The sequence below is a fragment of the Schistocerca cancellata genome, chromosome 3 (assembly GCF_023864275.1).
Source record: "Schistocerca cancellata isolate TAMUIC-IGC-003103 chromosome 3, iqSchCanc2.1, whole genome shotgun sequence".
NCBI classification, from domain to species: domain Eukaryota; kingdom Metazoa; phylum Arthropoda; class Insecta; order Orthoptera; family Acrididae; genus Schistocerca; species Schistocerca cancellata.
Window position 1 is genome coordinate 105,542,867 of NC_064628.1, and position 26,414 is coordinate 105,569,280.

At 46.0% G+C, this 26,414-nt stretch overlaps 1 protein-coding gene across 1 annotated transcript in view; it reads right to left on the reverse strand.

Moving 5' to 3' along the window:
* LOC126177118 (uncharacterized) overlaps positions 1 to 26,414 on the reverse strand; it is an 806,789-nt gene that overhangs the window by 21,425 nt on the left and 758,950 nt on the right. Inside the window, exon 3 of the mRNA XM_049924388.1 lies at positions 14,878 to 14,993. Coding sequence (XP_049780345.1) covers positions 14,878 to 14,993 — 116 coding nt within the window. The remainder of the gene's footprint in view (positions 1 to 14,877; positions 14,994 to 26,414) is intronic.

Genomic DNA, 26,414 nt, shown 5'->3' on the forward strand with positions numbered 1-26,414 from the left:
CCTAGAACTTAGAACTAGTTAAACCTAAGTAACCTAAGGACATCACACACATCCATGCCCGAGGCAGGATTCGAACCTGCGACCGTAGCGGTCTCGCGGTTCCAGACTGCAGCGCCTAGAACCGCACAGCCACTTCGGTCGGCAGGAAATACTCTCAGTTTCAATGGGCGATTGTAAGACACTACATAAACAGACTATCGCAAGGAATGCGTGGATTCCGACAGCAAACGAGCGTCACACTTAGAACGACTGTGCGACATGACGGAGAACGGTGGAAGGAACTTTACGAAATCAGTGTTATTAAATTGTCCACTAATCAAAAGCATCAAATTGACACAAATGCAGGTCTGTACTTACGTAATAAACACGCCGCGCCAAATAAATTACGGTAAACAATATTGGTATCTTCATATGTCAGTCCAGAACTAGTAGAATACTTGGAAAAATAAGCATTGTGCGATTATCTGTCTTATTAAAATCTTTGTTTTTTGAGTCGCCATTCTTCTGACTGGCCCGATGCGACCCGCCACGAACTTTTCCTCTCCGAGTAGCACTTGCAACCTACGTCCTTAATTATTTGCCGGATGCATTGCTACCTCTGTCTTCCGGTGCAGTTTTTACCCTCTACAGTTCCTCTAGTACCATGGAAGTTATTCCCTGATAACTTTCACAATCCAGATTTCACTACTACACAATGCTTTGCTCCATACGTACATTCTCAGATATTTCTTCGTCAAATTAAGACCTATGTTTGATACCAGTAGACCTCTCTTGGCCAGTAATGTCCTATTGCCTGTGCTAGCCTGCTTTTTATGTCCTCGTTATACTGCCCATCATGGGTTATTTTGCTGCCCAGGTAGCAGAACTCCTTAACTTAGTCTACTTCATGATGACCAATCCTCAAGTTAAGTTTCTAGCTGTTCTCATTTCGGGAACTTCTCATTACACTCGTCTTTCTTTGATTTGCACTCAACACAAACATTAACATTACACAATATGTGATTTTAAGGTCCGTCTCGATACACCAATATTTTGTATTTGTTCACCCCAAAATACACTATTTGCCAAAAAGACCTGGGCACTAGGAGGAAACGAAATGAGACTTCACAGGTTGAGAGGGTATAAGATGTCATTTCAATGGTCGCAAAATCAGAGCAGATTTACAAAGAAGTCGGTAGTATGAACCCGCTTATCACTATGACGTTGCACTCATTCTGGCCTGGGTGGATGCATACACTGATTTGGTTGGACCATCTCCCGAGGCAAGCTGGCCCCCAAGTGTTGAAGCTGGTCTTTGGTACCCTGGACTCGGAGCTGGCATCACAGCTGGTCCCATACATGTTCTATCGGTGAGAGATCTGGGGATCTTGATGTCCAGTAGATTGCTTGAACATCACACAGTGAATTTACAGGGACACGTGCCATGTATGGACGAACTTCCTCCTGCTGAATAATGGCATCACAATATGTCGCATGAGAGGTAACACGTGAAGATGCAGGATGGCCGTGAGGTATCGTTGTGCCATCAGAGCTCCGCCAATCTCTACCAGCCGTGACCTGAAGTCATACCGGATCGCTTCCCATACCATGAAAGCAGGAGTAACACCGATGTGCCTCTCCAAAACATGCAGCCGCGATAGTCGCTCCGCCAATCTCTAGCAGCCGTGACCTGAAGTTCAAAAATGGTTCAAATGGCTCTGAGCACTATGGGACTTAACATCTATGGTCATCAGTCACCTAGAACTTAGAACTACTTAAACCTAACTAACCTAAGGACATCACACAACACCCAGTCATCACGAGGCAGAGAAAATCCCTGACCCCGCCGGCAATCGAACCCGGGAACCCGGGCGTGGGAAGCGAAAACGCTACCGCACGACCACGAGCTGCGGACGTGACCGGATCGCTTGCCATACCATGAAAGCAGGAGTAACACCGATGTGCCTATCCAAAACATGCAGCCGCCATAGTCGCTCCGCCAATCTCTACCAGCCGTGACCTGAAGTCATACCGGATCGCTTTCCATACCATGAAACCAGGAATAACACCGATATGCCACTCCAAAACATGCAGCCGCCATAGTCGCCGACGATATTCTTCCGAGGGTAACGCAGAACCGCGATTCATTGCTGAAAGTAATGTGACGCCATTCATCAGCAGTCCGATCTTCCCGGTCGGGGCACCACGGCAAACGCAGCTGTTTGTGTTGTGTTGTGAACGGCAGCCTAATGCATGGGACGATAACTCCATAGTCCGACAGCTGGTGGTATTCGAACAAAGGTCCAGGATCACACAGAATGTTGCAGGTAGTCCATTACTTGTTACTGAATGGCAGGCGCCGTTGTGAAGGAGTTACTAAGTGCGTGGTGTACAGTACAGCTATCATCGCCTGTGGTGGTCAGATGTGGCCGATGGGAATCTCGACGACGAGTTTGTCTGCCCTCATGTTACCACGCAATCCATCTTCGGGCCACGTCACATACGGATGTCCCACAAATCTGGATCTTGCACCAGCCGTCTTGCCGGGCAAATGGAGAACCACAATGACGCCCCTTTCAATGTCTGTGTGTGTGGGGTGCTGGGGTACGCGGGATCTCCAGAACCATCAAAGTGGTCACTTACCGAGTGAAGTGGTGCATGGTGCAGTGATTAGTACACTGGACTCGCATTCGGGAGGACGACGGTACGCACCCGAGTCCTGACATCCTGATATAGATTTTCCGTGCTTTCCTTAAATCGCTTCAGGCATATCCTGGGATGGTTCCTTTGAAAGGACACGGTCGATTTCGTTCCCCTTCCTTCCCTAATGCGATGGGACCGATGAAGCTCGCTGTTCGGTCCCCTCCTTCAAATCAACCAACCAACCATCCAACGAACCAATCAACCAACAGTGATCACTCTACATTGATGCTGTTCACGCTACTTTATATACTCTACCACTCCTAGTAGCAACACTAAACAGTAACAACAACTAAAGCACTCTGTTGGCCATTACACCTGTCACAGAGAATCGCACCGCTAATCACTTACAAACCCACCAATGGTGGGCGAGTTCGTTAGACACGGAGCAAGAGCACAGGTGGGGAATGAAACTGGGCGTGTCATTTTCAAAAGGACCATCTACATCTACATCTACATCTATACTCCGCAAGCCACCTGACGGTGTGTGGCGGAGGGTACCTTGAGTACCTCTATCGGTTCTCCCTTCTATTCTAGTCTCGTATTGTTCGTGGAAAGAAAGATTGTCGGTATGCCTCTGTGTGGGCTCTAATCTGTCTGATTCTATCCTCATGGTCTCTTCACGAGATATACGTAGGAAGAAGCAATATACTGCTTGACTCCTAGGTGAAGGTAGGTTCTCGAAACTTCAACAAAAGCCCGTACCGAGCTACTAAGCGTCTCTCCTGCAGAGTCTTCCACTGGAGTATATCTATCATCTCCGTAACGCTTTCGCGATTACTAAATGATCCTGTAACGAAGCGCGCTGCTCTCCGTTGGATCTTCTCTATCTCTTCTATCAACCTTATCTGGTACAGATCCCACACCGGTGAGCAGTATTGAAGGAGTGGGCGAACAAGTGTATTGTAACCTACTTCCTTTGTTTTAGGACTGCATTTCCTTAGGATTCTTCCAATGAATCTCAGTCTGGCATCTGCTTTACCGACGATTAATTTTACATGGTCATTCCATTTTAAAACACTCCTAATGCCTACCCCCAGATAACTTACGGAATTAACTGCTTCCAGTTGCTGACCTGCTATATTGTAACTAAACGATAAAGGATCTTTCTTTCTATGTATTCACAGGACATTACACTTGTCTACATTGAGATTGAATTGCCATTCCCTGCACCATGCGTCAATTCGTTGCAGATTCTCCTGCATTTCAGTACAATTTTCCATTGTTACAACCTCTCGATATACTACAGCATCATCCGCAAAAAGCCTCAGTGAACTTCCGATGTCATCCACAAGGTCATTTATGTACATTGTGAATAGCAACGGTCCTATGACACTCCCCTGCGGCACACCTGAAATCACTCTTACTTCGGAAGACTTTTCTCCATTGAGAATGACATGCTGCGTTATGTTATCTAGGAACTCTTCAATGCAATCACACATTTGGTCTGATAGTCCATATGCTCTTACTTCGTTCATTAAACGACTGTGGGGAACTGTATCGAACGCCTTGCGCAAGTCAAGAAGCACAGCATCTACCTGGGAACCCGAGTCTACGGCCCTCTGAGTCTCGTGGACGAATAGCGCGAGCTGGGTTTCACACGATCGTCTTTTTCGAAACCCGTGCTGATTCCTACGGAGTAGATTTCTAGTCGCCAGAAAAGTCATTATACTCCGCTTTTGTGGTAAGGGACTAAGCGATTTAGGGAAACCTCCGACAGCATGAATGCGGATGGCAACAAGGGAGTTGAACGGCCGTCCTCCCGACTCCGGAGCCCTTTCTTGTCACTGTGACGCCTCTCTCGGTCCGTTGATACATGGAAACAAGAGGTTTTTTAATCCGTTACATATGCAACTGATGCGTTTGTGGATGACCGCGCAGTACAGTATAGAACAGGGGTCACCAAACTTTTTAGTCCGCGGGCCACATTGACTCCTCCACGAAGTCATAAGGGCCAAGATCTACCTAACACTTCATGATCACCGTGATGTAAGGCTAAAGGAAAGATGAAATCGCAAAAATCTAAGGTTGTGGGAATAGCACTGAAACAAACAACGATTTTTATTTAATTACATAATTTTGATTGGTGGACGTACCTGAAAGAAATTCTGGCGTATTTTATTCTTGCGAATTTGACCGACAAAAAAGTAAGTCACTGCACATTCTGTATGTATTTTACAACGTAATCAAAAGACAGTGAAACCTTGCTTAAGGATCATCTTCCATAATGATTGATTACTAAGGCTAGTCGCCCATTTGAAAGACTTGCACCAGACTCCTGAGTAGAATAAAATGCAAATAATTTTTTTACTTAAAATGTTTTCGCCAAACTAGTCTGTAAACCGTTCTTTTTTTTCACTGTCGCACGGAGAATGGTCTGTCTGCTTATTGTGGATAGCCACAAGTTTAACCGTGACCTTCCGCTTTGTAAAGATAGAGCTCCGACAATGTCGCGGTGTATTGGTCGCGATAGGCCTCGAAACTCAATTGTTGGCAGTACAGGTACCACCTCAAGTATTTGGCGGGCCGGGTACCGGGGATGTCCGTCCAGCCAACGCGGGCCGGTTTCGGCCCGCGGGCCGTAGTTTGGAGACCCCTGGTGTAGAAGATGCACGGGTTAGGCACGTGTACAGCGGCGCGCGGGGCTCCGGACAGCTCGCGTACACCACCAACAGCGGCTCACGTCGTACGGACGCAAATTCGTACGCGTGGTGCGTACCGCAGCCTAGTGGTGGGGGCCCGCGCAGGAGGCGGCCGATAGTCAATACTCGCAGAAATGCCGGAAATTATGGCCGCCACGATCCTCACACGCTGCCGGAAATTAGCGGCCCGGCTGTTCCTAATCCGAAGCCGTCGATGTCTGCGGCTTGAGCCCCGCCAGAGTGGAGCGTCAGTCGCGCGTATCTCTGCGGCGGGCCGGCCAAACGTAAGCGGTCAGCTGCGGACTCATGCAGCACCGTTGCTAGGTGTTTTGCCGCCGTAGGCGAGAAGCGAAAAATGACGCTCCCCTCTTTTTTAATAGCATCTGTCGGAACGGTTTTCGCTTATAGTTTTCTTTCCGGTACAGGGACCCTTACCTCAAACTGATACATTTATCGTTCTTCATCATCCTTGGAAGTCTGTGTCATCATCACGGAATCATGATGTATGTACATACATTTACAGTTGCCGGCGCCTATAAATTTGACGCACTGTAGCGCCGTTTGATGACTTTTCCGGACATGGGTTCCTATGTGAAACTTGATCTACTAAATCCCCTCTTGCAATCTCTAGAGGTGTGTAACATGAATAGCGAAACACCCTGTACGTGTAGATGTAGGTAAACTGTTGGAAGACTAACTATATGCCTTTGATTCTATCAACGAATGTCTGTGTTACTATATTCTCACTGACACAAAAAAAGTTGTATCCTATGATTATAGCATCAATGAGTAACCGTTGGAACCAATCAATTCCCACAAATACCAGCCTATAAGAATAGATTGGGTTATGAGAATATCACACAGACTCGATCGTAGATAAAGCAGGAGGTAGACTTCGGTTCGTTGGTAGGGAGCAACGAAAATACAGTCAACCAGGGAGAATGCTTAAACAATATTAGTGTGACCCATTCCAAAATATTGCTTAAAGGTATGCGACCAGTACGAAGTAGGACTAACCGGGAATATTGAACGTATACAGAGAAGGGTAGCACGAATAGTCAAGTTTTGTCTGGCCCATGGGAGAGTGTCACAGAGATGCTGTAGAAACTGATGTGTCAGACGTCGGGAGATAAGACGCAAGCTATACCGAGGAAGCCTTCTTACAAAGTTCCAATAATCGACTTTAAACGACCTATTTACGAGTATGCTACAACCTCTTACGTAAGAGAACAAGTTTCAATACAGCATGCACAGGGTTGGTTAAGCAGTCACTCTTGCGGGCGCTCCAGACTATTTGAACGGCAGTGAACCCAAACATGTTGTACAGTGCTGCTTGGCAGAGAGTGTACAAAGTGTGGTCAAAAAGTAATGTGAAGTTTTTCACTTCGTGGGCTTAACACATCCAATTTTCAATTTTTTATCTTGTTGCCACACGTGTTCCTTATGTACGTTTCCATTTTCAACTGTTTTGAGCCGCGCGGGATTAGCCGAGCGGTCTCGGGCGCTGGAGTCATGGTCTGTGCGACTGGTCCTGGCGGAGGTTCGAGTCCTCCCTCGCGCATGGGTGTGTGTGTTTGTCGTTAGGATAATTTAGGTTAAGTAGTGTGTAAGGGACTGATGACCTTACACAGTTAAGTCCCATAAGATTTCACACACATTTGAACATTTTTTGAACTGTTTTGATTATTTAGTTTATCGTTTATAGTCGAAAAGTTACCCGTTGTTTCGAGAGCTTGCCGAATTTTTACTTTCGAAAAGATTGGATCAAAGCATTTGCATTAAATTTTGCTTGGAAAATGCAATAAAGTGCACCATCAAATTCGAAATCTTAACAGTGGCATTTGGCGAATCTACTGTGAAAGACAAGAGTTTACGAGAGGTTTAAACGTTTCAAACAGGGTCGAGAAGATGTTAGAGACGACGACCGGCCTGGACTCCCTAGCACATCGATTACTGACGACGCTGAGGAAAAAGTAAAGAAAATGGTTCTGGAAATCCCCGAATCACCATAAGAGAGGTTGTCGATGATGTCGGCACATCCTTTGGCTCACGCCAAGCAATTTTTTTCAGATGTTTTGACCATGAAATGTGTACCAGCAAAGTTTGCTACAAAATTGTCGAATTTCGACCAGTAACGACGCCCAGGAATTGCGCAGTGAAGTCGACAATGGTCCAGAGTTAACGAAGAAGCTTATAACAAGTGACGAGACATCGGTATACGGGTACGATGTCGAAACAAAGGTGCAATAGTCCCTGTGGAAACTGCCTGAAGTGCCAAAACGGAAGAAAATCCGGTCCCATGTGAAGGTTCTTCTCACTGTTTTCTCGGTTTAAAATGGGATAGTGCATCATGAGATGGCTTACGGTCTTACGGTCAATAAGGAAGACTACGTGGAAGTTATGCGCCATTTGCGTGAAGAAATCCGGAGGAAACTACTACAATTGTGGCAAAAATACGCGGGGAAATTGCATCACGACAACGCTCCCGAACACTCATCAACGCCTGCTCGTGATTTTTTGGCAAAGAAATAAAACCGGAATGTTGCTTCAGCCACCGTATTTGCCAAACTTCTTATTCCCGACGCTGAAGAGAACCATGAAAGGACTCAAATGTTCAAATGCGTGTGAAATGTTATCGGAATTAACTGCTAAGGTCATCAGTCCCTAAGCTTACACTCTACTTAACCTAAATTATTCTAAGGACAAACCCACACACCCATGTCCGAGGGAAGACTCGAACCTCCGCCGGGACCAGCCGCACAGTCCATGACTGCAGCGCCTCAGACCGCTCGGCTAATCCCGCGCGGCTGAAAGGACTCGTTTTGCCACCACTGATGAGATAAAAACAGAATCTCTGAAGGGGTTGAACACCGTAACGAAAATTGAGATCCAGAATTGCTTCCGAGACTAGAAAAGGCGCTGGCATAAATGTGTTATAGTGTGAGGGGGCTACTTTGAGTGGGACAATGTTGATGAATAAATAAAGATACTTTAACAAGCAACAAAATTCCGGTTACTTTTCGACCACAGCTCATATGTAGATGAGGTGCCTTTTGACGCTCCTTGGTTGCTTGGTTCTTCCCCTGCGTTACATATCCGCCCCACAATCGCACACCCACTCCGCCCCCGGCAACGTGGTTCTCTCAGCCAGTGGGCGTCGTGCTTGCCCAAGAGGTATACGCCACGCCGCTCCGGCTGGCCCCCCGCGGCCTACATAATTCTTATGAAACAAGTGTGCGCCGGGTAGCGGCACAATCCTCGCGCACTGTCTGGACCGCGGCTGGTCCCCAATAACAGTACAGGACGAGATGGCACACTGAGATACGGCAAGTGGGGCGTCGTGCGCTGTCAGTCGCGTAGAACTGGCGCCAATGGGCTGTCCGCAGCTAACGACTGAATTAGCGGCGATTTGTTGGTGCGCACTCAATTAGGCAGGAAGAAACCTGCCCCACCGCTGCCATCAGAGCGCTGAGTGTTACCACGTTCCCCGCACTGACATACGCGGCGTCCCAAACCTTTAGGATCAAAATTATACAAGATACGAACGATCTTGAACTGCGAATTAGGAGATGAATATTTCAATTGGTGCCAGGTCTGGGATGAAGAATGGCGTATTACGCACGTACAGAACTTGTGAACTGCTATTTTTCATAATAAACAACTGCCTGCCGCATAGACGTCATTGGCGCTACCTTGTTATACGCTGAGGTGAAAAAAAGGTAATAGGATAGCGATATGCGCTTATATAGAAGGCGAGGTATAAAAGCGCAGTGCACTGGCGGAACTGTCAGTTGTAGTCAGGTGATTCATGTGAAAAGCTTTCCGAAGTGATCATGGCCGCACGACGTCAATTAACAGACTGGGAACGCGAAATGGTAGTTGGAACTAGACGCAGGAACATTCTATCTGGGAAATCGTTAGGGAATTCAATATTCTGAGAGGGTAAAAATCGTAGAGGGAGACCAAGAGATCAATACACTGGGCGGATTCAGAGGGATGTGGGTTGCGGTGGGTACTGGGAGATGAAGAGGCTTGCACAGGATAGAGTAGCATGGAGAGCTGCATCAAACCAGTCTCGGGACTGAAGACCACAACAACAACAACAACGAGACCCATGTGTCAAGAGTGTGCTGAGAATACCAGGTTTCAGACATTACCTCTCACCACGGACAACGCAGTGGCCGATGGCCTTCACTTAACGACCGAGAGCAGCGGTGTTCGCATAGGGTTGTCAGTTTCAAGCAGTGGGACGTCCGATGCCCTTATCCATTAGGACAGTGCGGGGAAATTCAGCGTTAATGAGCTGTGGCAGCCGACGACAGACGCGAGGGCCTTTGCTAACAGAACGACATCGCCTGCAACGCCTGTCCTGAGCTCGTGACCGTATTTGTTGGAGCCTAGATGACTGGAAAACCTTGGCCTGGTCGGCTGAGTCCAGACTGCAGTTGGTAAGAGCTGATGGTAGGGTTCGAGTGCGGCGCAGACCCCACAAAGCCATGGATCCATGGATCCATAACGACGTTGTCTGTGTTTTCTTGGAAAGAACTCGGTTCTGGTTTTGCTCTGCTACATAGAAACTATTTGCAGTCAGTCCTGAACTTCATGTTTCCAAAAAAACCATGGAATTTTTATGGATGACAATGCGCTATGTCACCGGGCCACAATTTTTTGCGGCAGGTTTGAATTTTTTTTAGATTTATTCGCATATCTAGGGCCTCTCGCCGGGCAGGCCGTTCGCCGGGTGCCGGTCTTTCAATTTGACGCCACTTCGGCGACCTGCAGTCGCTGAGGGTGATACGATGATGACGAGGACAGCACAACACCCAGCTCCTGGGCGGAGAAAATTCCCGGACCCAGCTGGGAATCGAAACCGGGCCCAGAGGATTGACAATCCGTCACGCTGACCATTCAGCTACCGGGGGCGAACATTCCTGAAAATACGAGTGAATAATTCAGCTACCCAGATCACCTGACATAAATTACATCGAACGTTTATGGGACATAATCGAGAGGTCAGTTCGTGCACAGCGGCAACATTTCGCAATTATGAACGGCTATATAGGCAGAATGACTCAATATTTGTGCAGGGAACTTCTAACGGCTTGTTGAGTGCATGTCACGTCAAGTTGCTGTACTACGCCACGGCGGGATTTACCGTTCCTCATGAACGGTTGCCCTAATCTCTTTTCTTTCCCCCAGACCTCTTCAACTTCAGGCGTTGGCCTCTATCACCTCTACTACCCCCAAAACCTATCTAACCTACAAACAAAAACAGTAGCTAGCGCCACCGCCACTTTCACCCTAAAACCTAATTCGGACGGTTGTTTACTACCACTTCAGACTCCGCCCGCGAACAAAAAATAAATACGCCCCTGATCGTTTTGTTAAAAAACGAAAAATGTAAGCGAATGGGTACAATATTTTTATTACATTTTATTTGTTTCATTTTTATTGTGTTTTTCTTTATTATTTTTTGATCTTCTTTTGGGGGTGTCCACAGCACCAGAGGGTGGGATGCCCAGGTCGCCTTCTATTTCAGCGAGGGTTGAACACCCTATAACTACCGTTGATGTGTCTCATCGGTCCATCATGTGCTACATCATGAATCTCTCTTCACACCCGGTACACCCCAAAGGTCTGGAGGGTGCGTAAACAACGACCCCAAGTAATTCGCAAAGAGCGAATCATACGACTCCTTGCGCCGTAAAACCACGTAGTTGTCCGTTAAATAGCGACAAAAATCTAACAGCCCTGCAATGCCCTCACTAAAGAAGTATGACACTGCCATACTCTTAATCCACAGCGTCGTCTTCGGCCATCCGGACACGGCCCCTGACCGACTGTAACTTCCAGCTTATCGCACGCTGCAATGCAGCATCCCTCGTCCATTAAACCCCTACTCGCAAATTGTTGGTTATTGAATTCCCTAACAATTTCCGAAATGAAAATGTCTCTGGCGTCTGTCTCCAAGTACCATCCAGCGTTCAAGTCTGCTAATTCCCGTCGTGCGGCGATAGCCACGTCGTAAGCCTTTTCACACCGATCAGCTGAGTTCAAATGACAGCTGTGCCAATGAATTGCCGTTTTATACCCAATGTACGGAATACTTCCGCCATCTATATATCTGCATACCGCTATCCCACGACTTTCGTCACCTCAGAGCACATTTCGCGTAAGGACCTTGAATACAAGTTAAGAGAAATTAGGGTTCTGACGAAGGCATACAAACAGTTGTTTTTCTATCGCTCCATTTGCGCTGTACGGCTTGTGGTGGCTACCAATCCGAGCTTGGGCTGCGTCTGTAATGACTTCACGTTGACTTACCGTTGACTTACCATTAAGCACTGAGCTAAATCTTTACGTTGACAGAGTGTTCGAACGTGCGCGCACTCTTATTCGAGGGCTATGCCGAAAGTTTTTAGCAGCCCGTAAACCGTAAGGCAGAGGACAATGGGGTTGTTTTCATTCGAAAGAGCGATGGTTTTCGACCTTGGGACGTGCACGAGCAGCCCCTGGCTAGCGGTGATCCCCCCACAGCGCGGTAAGAAAGCACAGGCAGTGCTGAGTCAGAGACGGTGCAGGACGGAGCTGTCGCGCCGCGATCTTCGCGCCATGACTTTTTACGATTGTAAAAAGGGTTTCAGTGCCGAAGAATGCCATTCTTCTTTGCTGCGTGTTTTTGGTGAAGCTTCCCCTTCTAGGGCCACAGTTGGAAATTGGTTTCGCGAGTTTTCGAGGGGTCGGCAGTCAATTGAAGATGAACATCGTCCCGGTCGGCCAGCAGCAGCTGTGACTCCTGAAAATATTGATGCTGTGAGAAAAATGATCAAGGAAGATCCACATCTTATATTATATATTGAAGGGACCCTAAATATTGGATCAACAGCAGCACAGACCATCGTTCATAGTCACTTAGGCCTTACTAAGAGATGTGCCCGTTGGGTGCCACATTCCCTGATAGAAAGCCAAAAGGAGGCGAGAGTGGACTGATGTCGTTTCATGCTCGAAAAAATCAATGGAGGGAAGTCCCGAGACCTACAATATCGTCACAGGTGATGAAACGTGGGTGTAACATTATGACCCTGAACGAAGAGACAGTCTTCTGTGTGGTGCTTTCCAAGGGAGGAACCACCCACAAAAGTTGAAGAAGTCGGAGCTCTGGAAAAAAGATGGTGGCAACTTTTTTCACAAAGAATCGGACATCTCACCTCAGTGAGCTTGGACACACGTCGTACAGTCAATGCTGAATGGTACATGAACGATTGTCTTCCAAAAGTCATCGCCACATGGAAGTCACAGCATCCAAAGTCCAAGAGTGGGCACCTTTCTGCTGCATCTGCACACAGGGCTGCCAGAACGATGGACTTTCTGGAGAAGGAAAAAGTGCGAGTGTTACCCCATCCCCCATATTCACCTGCCTGGCCCCCTTTGACTTCTTTCTGTTCCCTAAGACTAAGGAAAAAATTAGAGGGCAGCAGGTTTCATCAGATGAAGAGGCCATTGCAGCGTACAAGAGTGCACTAAGTGACATCCCAAAAGAAGCCTGGACTGACACATTTTCTAAGTGGTTTCAGAGAATGGAAAAATGTATACATGCTAATGGAGAGTATTTTGAAAAGTTGTGAACTTTTTTGCAAATAAATTTTTTTTCACACATTCTCCTAAAAACTTTCGGCATAGCCCTCGTAGTTAGGCCTCCTCGCTAGTGAGCTGTGGTGAAAACTGCAGCTCATAGTGTGAAGCAGTCGCCCTCCGTTTCTGGCGGTGGCGCCGCTGTGGCAATCAAAGCTTTGGTGTCTCCCTCTGGTGGGAAAGGGGAAAGGTTGCTGTTCACGTGCATTTAAGGGGCGCTATGAGCTCACCAGTGAGTCAGTCTGGGGTCGTCTCTCATCCCCAGCTTCCTAGTCCGTCTCTCATCTGCATTTGTTAGGCAGTTAGTGTCTGTCTGCTTTCAGAATGTTAGTATGTCTGTCGTCCGGATCAACCTTTAAAGCCGGCAAAACGAGAGTCTTTCCACTCCACCAGTTAGAGATTTCAGCAAGTGGTCGTCCGGTCGGGGCTTAGTTCCTGCATCTGAGTCTGCGCGTTAGGCCGCCAGTCCGCTCGAGTTTGCTCAGGCAGTGGTCATTGGCAGTTGGATCGATCGGTTGGTCGGTCGTGCTCTGAGACACAAGATGACTTGTCCGCCTTGAGCGTCGGTGCTTGTGAGGTCGCCACGTGAGTCCAATGGGCCGCGGCGCATAGCGAGGGGTAGTGACTTCGCGGTCGACACGAGAGCAACAGGAGTCAACCCACGACATCAGTCTGGCCGGTGCGAGCTGCGACGCGGTGAGACGGGAGATCGGCGCTCCTTCCTGGGTCCGTTGAAGCAGCTGGCAGCGGACGGTTGGGGAGAGTCATTTGGGGGTGCTGCGCCAGGTCTTCTCGAGAAATCGCAGCTTATTAGAAGTTAAGTGATTGGTGATATGTTGTGTGATTTACTCTAGTTAAATTCTATTTGTTTTCTTGATCAGTCTTTCGTCCCCAGCTTGCTCGTTTGTCTCTCGTCCGCATTTGTTAGGCAGTTAGTGTCAGTCTGTCGTTTGGAGCTGCCTCTGTCACGTTTGTCAGATTTGGTGCGTGAACGAATTTATTGCTTGGAGTGTAACGGCCCAATACCTGAAGTATGTTTTGATCTTGCCTATGATCTTGAGAGGCGGTACCTGTGTACTGCAGAGCACGTTAACTTGTTTGGCCAACCTTGTAGAATTTTCTATAAAATTGCCTTTCATGGGCTTTTATTTAAATGATTATTTTAGTGTATAAAGTTGCCACCTTCTCACCGTAAGACTTTTCTTAGAAGTTAAAATTAAGTTGCAGCTCCGGTGGCAAAGTCAGTATTTTAATTCTTAGTGTTTTGTACCATTTCCATCTCTCCTACGGAGGTGCATAGTTGGTGTGCGTGTGTAAATTTTTAAAACTTTTATTTTAAAGTAATCTTGTGTGTTGCAGATTTGCACCAGTGTCGTCTTTCAGAGGCTGTTGCGATCGGTCATAACTACGGCCGTATCAAAAGGGAGCGGCAAGGTTCTCTGCCTGAAAGCTCATACAGTCAAAACATGTTTCCTTCTGCCTTTGAATAAATTGTAACATGATTTTTAGAGGGTGCTTTCTGATTATAATTTTAAATCTGTTTCTTTAAAAAAATGCTTCTAGGAATAAAATACCCATTTGTTAAAAGGAATTTGATTATGATTTCATCTGTTACTCCTTGGCACCTACTTCCACGCTTACATAGTGTGTGTTAATGTTCTTGATGAATCCCTAGTAAATAAAACAAATTCTTAAGAATATTCTTTGAAAATAAATCACGGTTCAGCTAGAAGGTACTCACTTGTTTTCGTTGACTTTTGTAACAGGATTGACCCTACACTAACACAGTCTCGGCTGAAACCTCTCAGAAGTCGGTCAGGAGGCCGTTCAGTGAACTTCGGCCTCATATTGTAAAATGGGCTCCGCAAGTACACCACTGACGCATAAGCAGCGAATGAGGCAGTAGCAGGCGTGCGGCGCTCACCTTGAAGAAGATGCCGAGGTAGTAGCGCTTCTCGCCCAGCTTGAGCAGCGGCATGGTCCACCTGTTGACCACCGCGGCTCCTGCACTCTCGTCCACGCAGTTGGTGCACTCTCCACCTGTGGGCAGACAACAGCACGAGTCACACCACGTTGCTCCACTGCAAAACGTAAACACCAGGTAAACACTACACAAATCAGGATGGGCTGTGTTCGAGGCTGTAAAATTTTCTATGTAAGGTACCACACACTAATACGGTAAGTGTAAAACTTTCGAACTGTTCAGATTTTGCAGAGAGTTCTTGGCAGTTGCTCTAACTGTAACTTTTGAAAATACACCTACGCATATAAAAGAGACACTAACCAACTGTCGACAGACCTCTTAACTGGGGTAGAGAGTGCCGGCCTTTGTGGCCGAGCGGTTCTAGGCGCTTCAGTGCAGGTTCGAATCCTACCTCGGACATGGATGTGTGTAATGTCCTTAGGTTAGTTAGATTTATGTAGTTCTGAGTTCTAGGGGACTGATGATCTCAGCTGTTAAGTGCTTAGAGAGTAGTGGGGTAAGGGATCTGTACATCATATTTTGGTACCACGGTTTTTTTCTGCTTTCGACTGGCGTCACAGGTCCATGCGGCGTACCTTTGACTTACAGGAAGACTTCGATAGAGATCTGCACTATCGTGTTGTTAAATACGTGCATACGCAATATTCGGACAGATGTACGATTCAGCAAATTAACTTCCTTTAGGAATGTGGATGTACTCAACGACTGTTATATGACCTTGAAAATGATGGAGTACATCAATCAGTCGTCCTTTCCTTCGAGGTTTTATTAAGCAAATCTAGATTTCGACTACGTACTAGACCCCTGTTGTTCGAGCCTCTGTCACAGTTCGTTCAAGACTGACGGGGGACTGACGTACTAGGACATGCATTGATACAATGAAATAGTGCATCGATAATGGCTATGCAGTAGCCGAAATCTAGATTTCCTTAATAAAACCTGAAAGGAAAGGACGGTTGATTGGTATCCTCCATTATTTTGAACCATGTACGATTGGTTTGAAGACTTTCCTGCGATCAGAACTCAGTAGGTAGTCCTTAATGAAGAAACGTAATTAGAAGCAAATATAGCGTCAGATGTAGGTCAAGGTAGTGTTATAGGGCTGCTGCTATTTGCTATATATGGGTCTATAAAATATTTAATTACGTGGTGGATATAGCCTGAGCAATAGGAGGCTGTTTGCAGAGGGCGCGGTTCGGTACAGGGAGGTGACGTCACCCAGAAACTCGCTACGAAATGCAGAGAGGCTTGCAGATGATCAGTGCATGTTGAGAAGTTTGGCAACTGACCTTCAACATCAAAAAATTTAATGCGATTAGGGTAAACAGACGAAAGGATCCGGTCTATCACTGGAATCAACTTTCAAGTGTCTAGGAGTTTCTGTCTGGGATGATTTAACGTGGTTTGACCGCACGTGGTCAAGGCAGACGCTACATACAGATCTGTTGGGAGACTCCTAAGAAAGTCAAATTCTCGCATATTTAACATAAGAAGAGGCTAGAGATGCATTTATGAAGCGATTGTAACTCGTGAAAATGTAGTAATAGAGTGCTTCGATCAAAGACTTACAGTTGATGGATTGTTTAAGAGGCTGTAGTTTCTATGGTACAATACACGAGGAAGAAGCACATAATGTTCTCAACAACTATCAGATTCATATTCCAGGAGAGAGCTTCAAAAATATGTGAATATTCAGTGATGAAGAAAGCATGACAATTCTTAATCACTACCAGCACAGCGTCACTGTAGACCCGGCATCAGAGGAGGCAGTGGCATGACAAATGTCATCACTGGGCTCTGAATGCATGATGTTCCCAAGATGTATTAGGAGCTTCAGATTCAGAGTTCTTGAAGTCTACCAGCGGTCCCGGCTTGGTGGACATTCCTAGACCAGAGCTTACGCATCGTTTTCCAGTAATTGAGGAAAGAATGACAGCTCGTCACTTCAACAGAGACTTCAGTGCCGGACAACGGAGAGAACCACAGCTGCATCCGCTGGATGACATCCTACGTGCCAAAAAACTCGAAGTCCAACGTCAGATTGAAGGAAGTGTGATGGAACGTGCTGGGCGTGTTGCAGCACACCGGGTACAGAGATATGTGCTGCGACTGCCGGTTTGACGCTCGTGATGCGCAGATAGAACCGTGGCAGAATTCTGACAATATCTGCGCCTAGCATTAGCTTGTAATTTCTTTGTATCATAATGGTGTCGGGGTCGTTATAGGATGTCGTGTGCAAGTCGATAGGGTGCGTACTATCAGCTCCCTGGCGTTCGTGCAATCGCAAGAGCTCATTTGGTATTAACATTGAGGTGTCAGGTCAGAGGGGTGTTCTGAATACAGTTTCGACACAAAGCAGCTCAATAGGCTGTGGAGTGGAAGGGGTAGGCTAGCAATAGAGCAGTGCATCACCATTGACTAGACACTCATTTATTGAACACATAAGTCAGGTATTACCCAAAAGGAACAATCGGTACAAATTACAAAATAATATTCTTTTCCTTTAAGTCACTCAAACATTTAAACAGGCAAATAGCAATCATTTAACTGAAAGCCTTTTAAGAAAGCAAGACTAGAAAATTTGAATGATGAGTTAAAATCATATTTAAATAGGCTCTGACCGAGAACATATTTTAAAACGAAATACTTCCTTTAAGGAACCAGCGATCAAAATTACATAATCATCAACAACCACATTGCATCCAAGACATTTAAGATTAAACAGTAATATATAACATCAGAGAGCTGCAGTCCCAAGTTTTAAGCAGCACGCTTCAGATGGACTGCACTGCAACAGTACAATACTAGTCCCTCAGAGGATCTCCCCACACAGGAAGTTATTGCCGCAATCGACAAAATATCAACATCATTCCAAGTACAGACCTAAAACAAACTAAAAGGTCTCTTAAGTTTGTTACAGTTAATTCCCTTTCAACATAACATACATCACAATTCTAGCCCTAGGACGGCACCGACACCCCGCAATTTAGCACGCGAAAACCTACAGCGATGCACTCATCCCGTATCCGTACAAAATCCAAGAACAGAGAGCCGGCTCCCCAATAGTGGAACATTTAACCACGCGCAGCGTGCGGGTTTGCAGGATGCTAATCTCGCCCTTAACCTCAACACCTGTTCAAATACTAGTCAGCCTACAATCCTGAACCACCATACACATTCCTTCAGTTACTGCATAGAAAGCCAATGTGATAGGCAAATAGACCAGCATATGATAAAAGCTTAAGCAATTCCTTACTAGACAACCCTTATGAATAGTAGCTGTATTTTTTTTAAACGTGAGCACACCCACAATCAAAAGACAAACAACGCCAATCATAAGGACAATAGCACATAAGCAAGTACCAATGGTAACTTCTGCTTAGATTGGCTACAAATCAGCGTGTGATTTAACACACCAGAGAACAGTCTTTACAACACAACCATCAATACAATAGCAAATTACTCACACGTGTACTCCCTCACGATTTCGATTCGCAAAGCCATAGACAAAACGTGGAGAAAGTATCACTTGGACCAACATAATGGTGCTCCCTCAGTTACCCCAAATAACTGACTCCCTTAGTTGCACAGCAAAGAACCAGACCTAATGAAACCACCACAGTTTTTGCCTCTAAATTGTCACAGTACAAGTGAGACTCAATCATAAATGTAATTTTACATCACCAGTTCCCGTATAGTCAATACAAGCATCTGATTTTCACCCGTTTATAACGGCAGGCAGCAACATCGTATGGAAAAGAGCGTAGACACAAGCTCATACCAGTTCTCTTGCCGGCCGGTGTGGCTGTGCGGTTCTAGGCGCTACAGTCTGGAACCGCGTGACCGCTACGGTCGCAGGTTCGAATCCTGCCTCGGGCATGGATGTGTGTGATGTCCTTAGGTTAGTTAGGTTTGAGTAGTTCTAAGTTCTAGGGGACTGATGACCTCAGCAGTTAAGTCCCATAGTGCTCAGAGCCATTTGAACCATTTTTGAACCAATTCTCTTTTCCGAAAGCAGCCACCGCAACTCTCGGGAACCACTGGGACATCCAATGCAAAAATCGTTACTCCTTCACACAAATTACAGGACGCCCGCTTCCCGCTGCTTGCTACGGCGCCTTCCGTTCAGAGCCAACTTGTATTTCTCCGTGCGATAGGTCCGGTCCCACACTCGCTGCGTCAACCCTACAACCGTCTTCCACCACGTCCCGGAGCACACCCCCACAGGACCTCGCCTCGTTACTCCTCGCGTAGGCCCCAGAGGGCGCTGCTTACCGCCCTGACCGTGGCACGAAAGATAAACCACCAGAGTGGCACTATCGATATGAGCCGCCACGGCACAAACATTCTTTATTCAGTATAGCGCACGTACAGAGATTGAGCTCAGTGACTCGGCGGCGTGAGAAGACACCTTGGAGCAGCTGCTAGCGACGTGGGGGCGTGTTTGGCCGCGGGACAGGAGAGATGCTTCAGCGAAGTGGCAGCGGCTGGTGTACCCTCGCCAGCGTGACACACGTGTCCGGGGTTCGGCAGGCAGCATGCGCATATGTGCTGGACCGCCCGCCGCTCCGGTGCTGTGCTGTGCTGATGTGCATGCCCCGAATTCAGGACCCTTGATATCGCCCAGAGACCGGACGAAGTCCCCCTGGAAATGGTCTCTTGTTGGTGGCGTCAGCCAGAGCACCAGAATTATCGCGTCTAATGCTCGGTTTACACTAGCAAGTTATTGCAGAAATTTACTTGCGCGGAGGAACTTACCGCGCGAGTTGCGAGTGAAAACATATCGCCAAGTCGACTTGCGACCGTAGCAATTTATTGCGGAAGTGACTTGCTGCAGGTTTTCCGCTTCCAGTGTGAACACCATGCAAGAAGTATCTGCAAGTAACTTGCAGCTTTTAGGATTTATTTCTACTTCCTGCAAGTAGGAAGCGCAAGTTGTAGTAAGTATGTCGTCTGCATAACACTCATATTTAACATTTTACTTAATGTGGTGACTTAATTTTATGCAACCATCTTACGAATTATATGCAAACAAATTTCAGAAATGGAGGAGAAACTGGAATGGATGAAGCAGGATACAGAACGTTTTATTGAAGCCGTGGAGAGCTATCGCGAAATATGGAACGTGCATAACCGGGACTTTACGGATAGAGTGAAGAAGATGAGCGCATTAAATGAAATCTCGTCGATATTCGACACATCTGCGAAAGAAGTGCAGAGCAAGTAGCATAACTTGAAGACACAACCCCTTTGCCACCTGCATCCACTAGCTTGTTGTTTTAGGAGTCTAGAAAAAGACGATGTGTAATTATTACATGTTCTATTTAATTACCTTGTCACTTTTCATTTTATGAACATTAGAAAAAAAATTTTTATAAGCATATCATTCTGTAAAATGCAGTTTATTTCAACAAAAATTTAATTTCATTGTTGTGTTTTCACATACCTTCAAATAATTTTCCCTTTTCAAGACGTCAAAAATGGCTCTACATACATCGGGTACGATCAGAGAAATCGTGCTGACGAGAATATGAAACAAGTACATTAGGGACTTGTATGGGTCTCCTACAAAGAATAGATTTCAAAATTCAAACTTCTTTTGGTTGTATGTTTCACATAAATAAATGAAATGCCTATTGTATTCGTAGCTCGCCTGTAGCTATAAATCGTAGAGTGACTAGCAAACGTTCTTATGCTGAAATATCAGTACGGAAGTTTGTGTCTCCTTCTGATATGACGGGCGCTATTAACATCAACAAATACTCCAGATCATTTGAGGACGTTCTGTAAAAGTTTTCAAAAGTATCCATGCTCTCGATACTAAGTTCTTGCAAAAGGTTGTTATAGGAACCATTTTGCGATCTTCTCATTATCCACTCTCTAACCCAAATATTTTTCTTTTTCACGTTTTGCATTACAAGAGCTGCAGCATATCTCACCTACCTACTTGTCATTTTATACTTCGGCTGTCACTCGTAGTGGTACTGAAAGCATATGTAAACAGTATCAGCAAGTTGTTGACACAAGTTTCTTGCCAAAGAACTTGTGGAAGAATCTTGTTTAATTCTTGCGCTATTGTGTAAACACAGCTTCAAGCGGCTAGCAATAGCTTGCAGCAATAACTTCTGCAAGCGATTGCTAGTGTAAACCCAGCTTAACAGCGGGTCGTAAACCCACAGGTAGTGGATGACGCCGCTAGACACAGACCTCGCTGGTTGGCCCACGTAGGGCCGATAGCTGGTGCGGAGATGTCTTGGTGTCGGCAGAAGTCGAAGACAACGAACTGCTGGCGTCTCAGCAGCGAGTATTTGTGGTAGCTCTCCCGAGCTTTGTTGTGACCCCTTACCAATCCCCCCCCCCCTCCCCCATTTCAGTCAGCCGGCCGATGTGGCCGTGCGGTTCTAGGCGCTGCAGTCTGGAACCGCGAGACCGCTACGGTCGCAGGTTCGAATCCTGCCTCGGGCATGGATGTGTGTGATGTCCTTAGGTTAGTTAGGTTTAAGTAGTTCTAAGTTCTAGGGGACTGATGACCTCAGATGTTAAGTCCCACAGTGCTCAGAGCCATTTGAACCAACCCATTTCAGTCACGTAACAGAGGCATGGCAGCGTTGGGGCACAACACCAAGGAATTTAGCTAAACACGGGAGTGGACTAGGGTCCTGTACCATCCTGCTTCAGCAGTATTCCAGCCCTAGCAGCAGAATCTCGTAGGCAGTTAAATTGCCCGCCTCGCCATTGGCTGTGGAGTTAGGATCAATGGGTGCTGCTGCAACAATATTTTCTAACAACTACTAAATGGTTCAAATGGCTCTGAGCACTATGGGACTTACCTACTGTGGTCATCAGTCCCCTAGAACTTAGAACTACTTATACCTAACGAACCTAAGGACAGCACACAACACCCAGCCATCACGAGGTAGAGAAAATCCCTGACCCCGCCGGGAATCGAGCCCGGGAACCCGGGCGTGGGAAGCGAGAACGCTACCGCACGACCACGAGATGCGGGCACTTTTTTAATGCGATGTGGATCTTAATAACAATAATAACTGTGAAATACGACTTTCAGTAGCTTCTAGGACGCGACTTTTTTCTAAAGAGGTGCTGTTGGGTATATTTAGGACGAATGTACGATGATTCTGCCACCGTCCTTATGCATCTGGCAATCATCAGAATAAAATTAGAGAGATTAGGACAAGTAAAGAGCCACACAGTTTTCTCTCGCCCAGTATGTGTATGCAATACGACTGAAAATCGGAGCCGGCCGGTGTGACCGAACTGTTCTACGCGCTTCAGTTTGGAACCGCGCGACCGCAACGGTCGCACGTTCGGATCCTGCCTCGGGCATGGATGTGAGTGATGTCCTTAGGTTAGTTAGGTTTAAGTAGTTCTATGTTCTAGGGGACTGATGACCTCAGATGTTAAGTCCCATAGTGCTCAGAACCATTTTTGAAAATCGGAAATATTGCTAACCTCCGCCACGCACTGCACAGCGGTTCGCGTAGTATTTATGTAGGTGCAGAAGCTTTGTTTCTCATCGAACAATAAGAAGGACACAGCAGCTTTGATGCGGAGAAAAGAAACTGGTGCAGTGTGTAACATTACTGTGCAACTCCAGCCACCTTGACCTCGCCCAAAAGTGCTGAGAGAGATTTGCAGTCGGCACACTTTGTCTTATGAATACGTGACTCCTTTACATAGAGACTTGTCCTGGTTACGTACAGTCCGACTGCGAGATTACCACAGACTGTGCCAACCCGGTAGTTTTCCGGGACAGCCACAACCTCAGACATTAATTCTGAAACACAGAATCCTTGCATTAACAACTCCCACGAGACACTGGAGCCTTTCATTCTAAATTACGTTCAGTCCGCTTTCGTATCATTTGTGTCTACGCCTAGCACTGTGTTGCAATTACTCGGCTACGACCTGACCTCTCTACCGAGATCTGAGAAATTACACACACAATTTTTAAAAATATCTTTAGCTCAGCATTTATACACTGCCAATTACAATTCCTTGTTCATTATTATCCAGATTTTTGGTCCTTTTATTTTTACTCTTCCTGGTCCTCCTCCTAGTGCATCTACGTAGTGACTAATGAAAAATAGTATCACATCGGAACTCTAACTAGTCTTTTGTACTCCTCACAAGCAGTTGCCCTAAATATTACACCATCTGAGCATCCTCCACAGCACTGGCTCATTCTGTCATTGTCACTGATGTTTCCATCTATAATTTACAGACGCTGCAATCAGTGGTTCTCTTACGTGCCACGTGGGAGTAGCATTATTGGGGGAACAGAATCAGTGAAGATTTTTTAATCGGTGAAGATGCAAAGATCGCTTCTTATTATGAAAGTTATTTTTGTATAAGTAGTAATACAATGCAAAACTCGTAACATAATTTTGTTTATTCACATTTATTGTTATGTGCAAAGAAGGTATTTTTCTCTTGTGGGAGGTAAGGTATCACCGTAGGAAGGAAGATTGGATTTAACGTCCTGTCGGCTAAATTGTCACCAGAGTCGGATAGTACAAGAATATGGAAGGAAATCGACTGGGTCATTTACAAAAGAAAAAAAAAAGCACCCCGTCTTCAGGCCACAAGTGGCTCATCGGGACCATCCGACCGCCATGTCATCCTCAATAAGGATGCGGATAGGAGGGCCGTGTGGTCAGCAAACCGCTCTCCCGGTCGTTACGATGGTTTTCTTTGACCGGAGCCGCTACTGTTCGGTCGAGTAGTTCCTCAATTAGCATCACGAGGCTGAGTGCACCCCGAAAAAATGGCAACAGCGCATGGCGCCCCGGATGGTTACCCATCCAAGTGCCGGCCACGCCGGTGATCTGACGGGAACCGATGTAGCCACTGCGGCAAGGGCCGTTGCCTTTACAAAAGAACCATCTGCTTAATCTATTTAGTGAAACCACGGAAACCAAATGTGGATACCTGCTGTAAACGATGCAGCACGACTTCAGTGCATCATGAAACCAACCAAAGCTGCTACAATGTGTGTTTATTTATCGATAACCAGTTTTGGCCAAGTGACCTCGTTCAAGCCACGGATAGCGTTACACCAGGTTAAAGGAAGGGCCCTTGGTGTCAAGTATATAATTACAAAGGCGCTTAATAATTGAAAAGACAAATTGATGTGGAGATGAAACAGTTTGTAGGGGAAGTTTTATACTTTCACGACTTTAGATAGGCATCAGCTGACGGATAAAAATTGTTTTGCTAACAACTTAAATATTGGATTTAACGATGGTTTGTGCGCTTAAGCTTCCAGATAGTTGAACAACGTTCGGTGATACTTCTTTTTTGTTTTCTGACGGTGAAAATCGACTAAAATCTTTTCTAGAATGATCGAATTGTATAGTGAAAGTTGTATGAATTGCGGAAAAGTGTGTAGAACAGTTCAAAAACGGTCGAGTCTCAGTGACTGACGAGCAATGTCTTGGCCGGTCAATTGAAGTGTCACGTCCTTCGCTTGAAACTAGCACTGACGACATTATTCGTGAAGACCGACGTGTTACAATTGAACATATAGCAGAAACAGTTGCAGTAAGTATTGGAACAGTTCGTAACGTTATCAGTATCATGCTCAAGTATAGCAAAGCAAGTGGAGTTCGGGTCCCGAAAGAGTTGCCGCAGTTACACGAGGAAGTAGAACTCAGAGTGTGTACAGACTTGAACGAACGCTATTAAAGGGAAGCTGATCCTTCTCTAAACAAGATTTTAAAATCTGAAATTCAGAACGCAAGAATCAGCGGGACAAGTCATGTTGACTGCTTTTTGCGGCGCCCTAGGTGTCGTCTTTCGTGATCATTTTGAAGATCAGCGTAGAATAAACAGTGTCTACTACTCAGACATGCTGATGACAGAAAAACGATGTTGATCTCGTAGAAAAGACGTGGTACTGCTACACGACAATGCTAATGATAACAACTCCCAGATGACAAAATTGAAGAATGGGTTGGTAGTTACTAGTTCATCCTCCCTACAATCCAGGTTTAGCCCCTTCGGATTTTCAATTTGTTTCGTCCACTCCATGAGGCATTACGCGGAAGAAAAAATTTAGCAACAACAAGGAGGTTAAAGAATTTGTGGGAAAGTGGCTCAAACAATCAGACAAATACTTCTTTGTATCAAGTATTAAAAAAAAATGTGTTCATTGTTGGGGCAAGTGTGTTAATATTGGTGGTTATTATGTTGAGAAAAATTGAAAGTCTCATTCAGTAAAACTACAGTGTTTTGTACATCAGTTTGTCTCTTTAATTATTGAAGGTCCCTGGTATCATTGGCAGCGTCTGTCATTTATATGTAGATCTATTATCTCAAACACTTTTCTATCGGTTACCATGTGTACAAACTGGCACTCCACTGAAGTGTACCGCATACTGTATGATCCAGTTCAATGGCCAGTTTATGGTACGGGAGAGATGTGGAATGGCATCAGGTAATATCTTCACACGTTGCCAGATTGCATTCGTCACGGAGATGCAGGAATAGCACCTGACCTGAAGGTACGGAATACTATTGGGTAGGCAATATGTTCAGGCATGGCTCCAGTACGCGGAATATTAGGACAGCATTCGTTACGCTTCTGTCATGTTAAGCTCAGTGGGTGCGATCTATCTTGGAAATGTCCGTGATGCTGTTTGTCAGCAAGATAACGCAAGACTACAAGCACAGCAGCACAGAATGACGTATCTATATATGTCACCCAGGCTCGATGTCCAACTGCGTTAGACCCATTGCTGCTACAAGAGATGGCAACTTTTTGTAGTAAATTTCGCACCTTCGCCCCCCCCCCCTCCTCCAAAATCATCTACAAAATTAAAAATGTACTCTTCTTCTACACTGTATTTTCTTATTTGCTAAACTTCATGACCGAGCGAGGTGGCGCAGTGGTTAGCACACTGGACTCGCATTCGGGAGGACGACGGTTCAATCCCGTCTCCGGCCATCCTGATTTAGGTTTTCCGTGATTTCCCTAAATCGCTTCAGGCAAATGCCGGGATGGTTCCTTTGAAAGGGCACGGCCGATTTCCTTCCCCATCCTTCCCTCACCCGAGCTTGCGCTCCGTCTCTAATGACCTCGTTGTCGACGGGACGTTAAACACTAATCTCCTCCTCCTCCTCCTCCTAAACTTCATGGCGTAATGGCCAGTAGTGTGGCTGTAGTAAATCGAGATGTTGTAACATTGGAAAATTGTATTGAAATGCAGGAGGATCTGCAACGAATTGACGCATGGTGCAGGGAATGGCAATTGAATCTCAATGTAGACTAGTGTAATGTGCTGCGAATACATAGAAAGAAATATCCCTTACCATTTAGCTACAATATAGGAGGTCAGCAGCTGGAAGCAGTTAATTCCATAAATTATCTGGGAGTAGGCATTAGGAGTGATTTAAAATGGAATGATCATATAAAGTTGACCACCGGTAAAGAAGATGCCAGACTGAGATTCATTGGA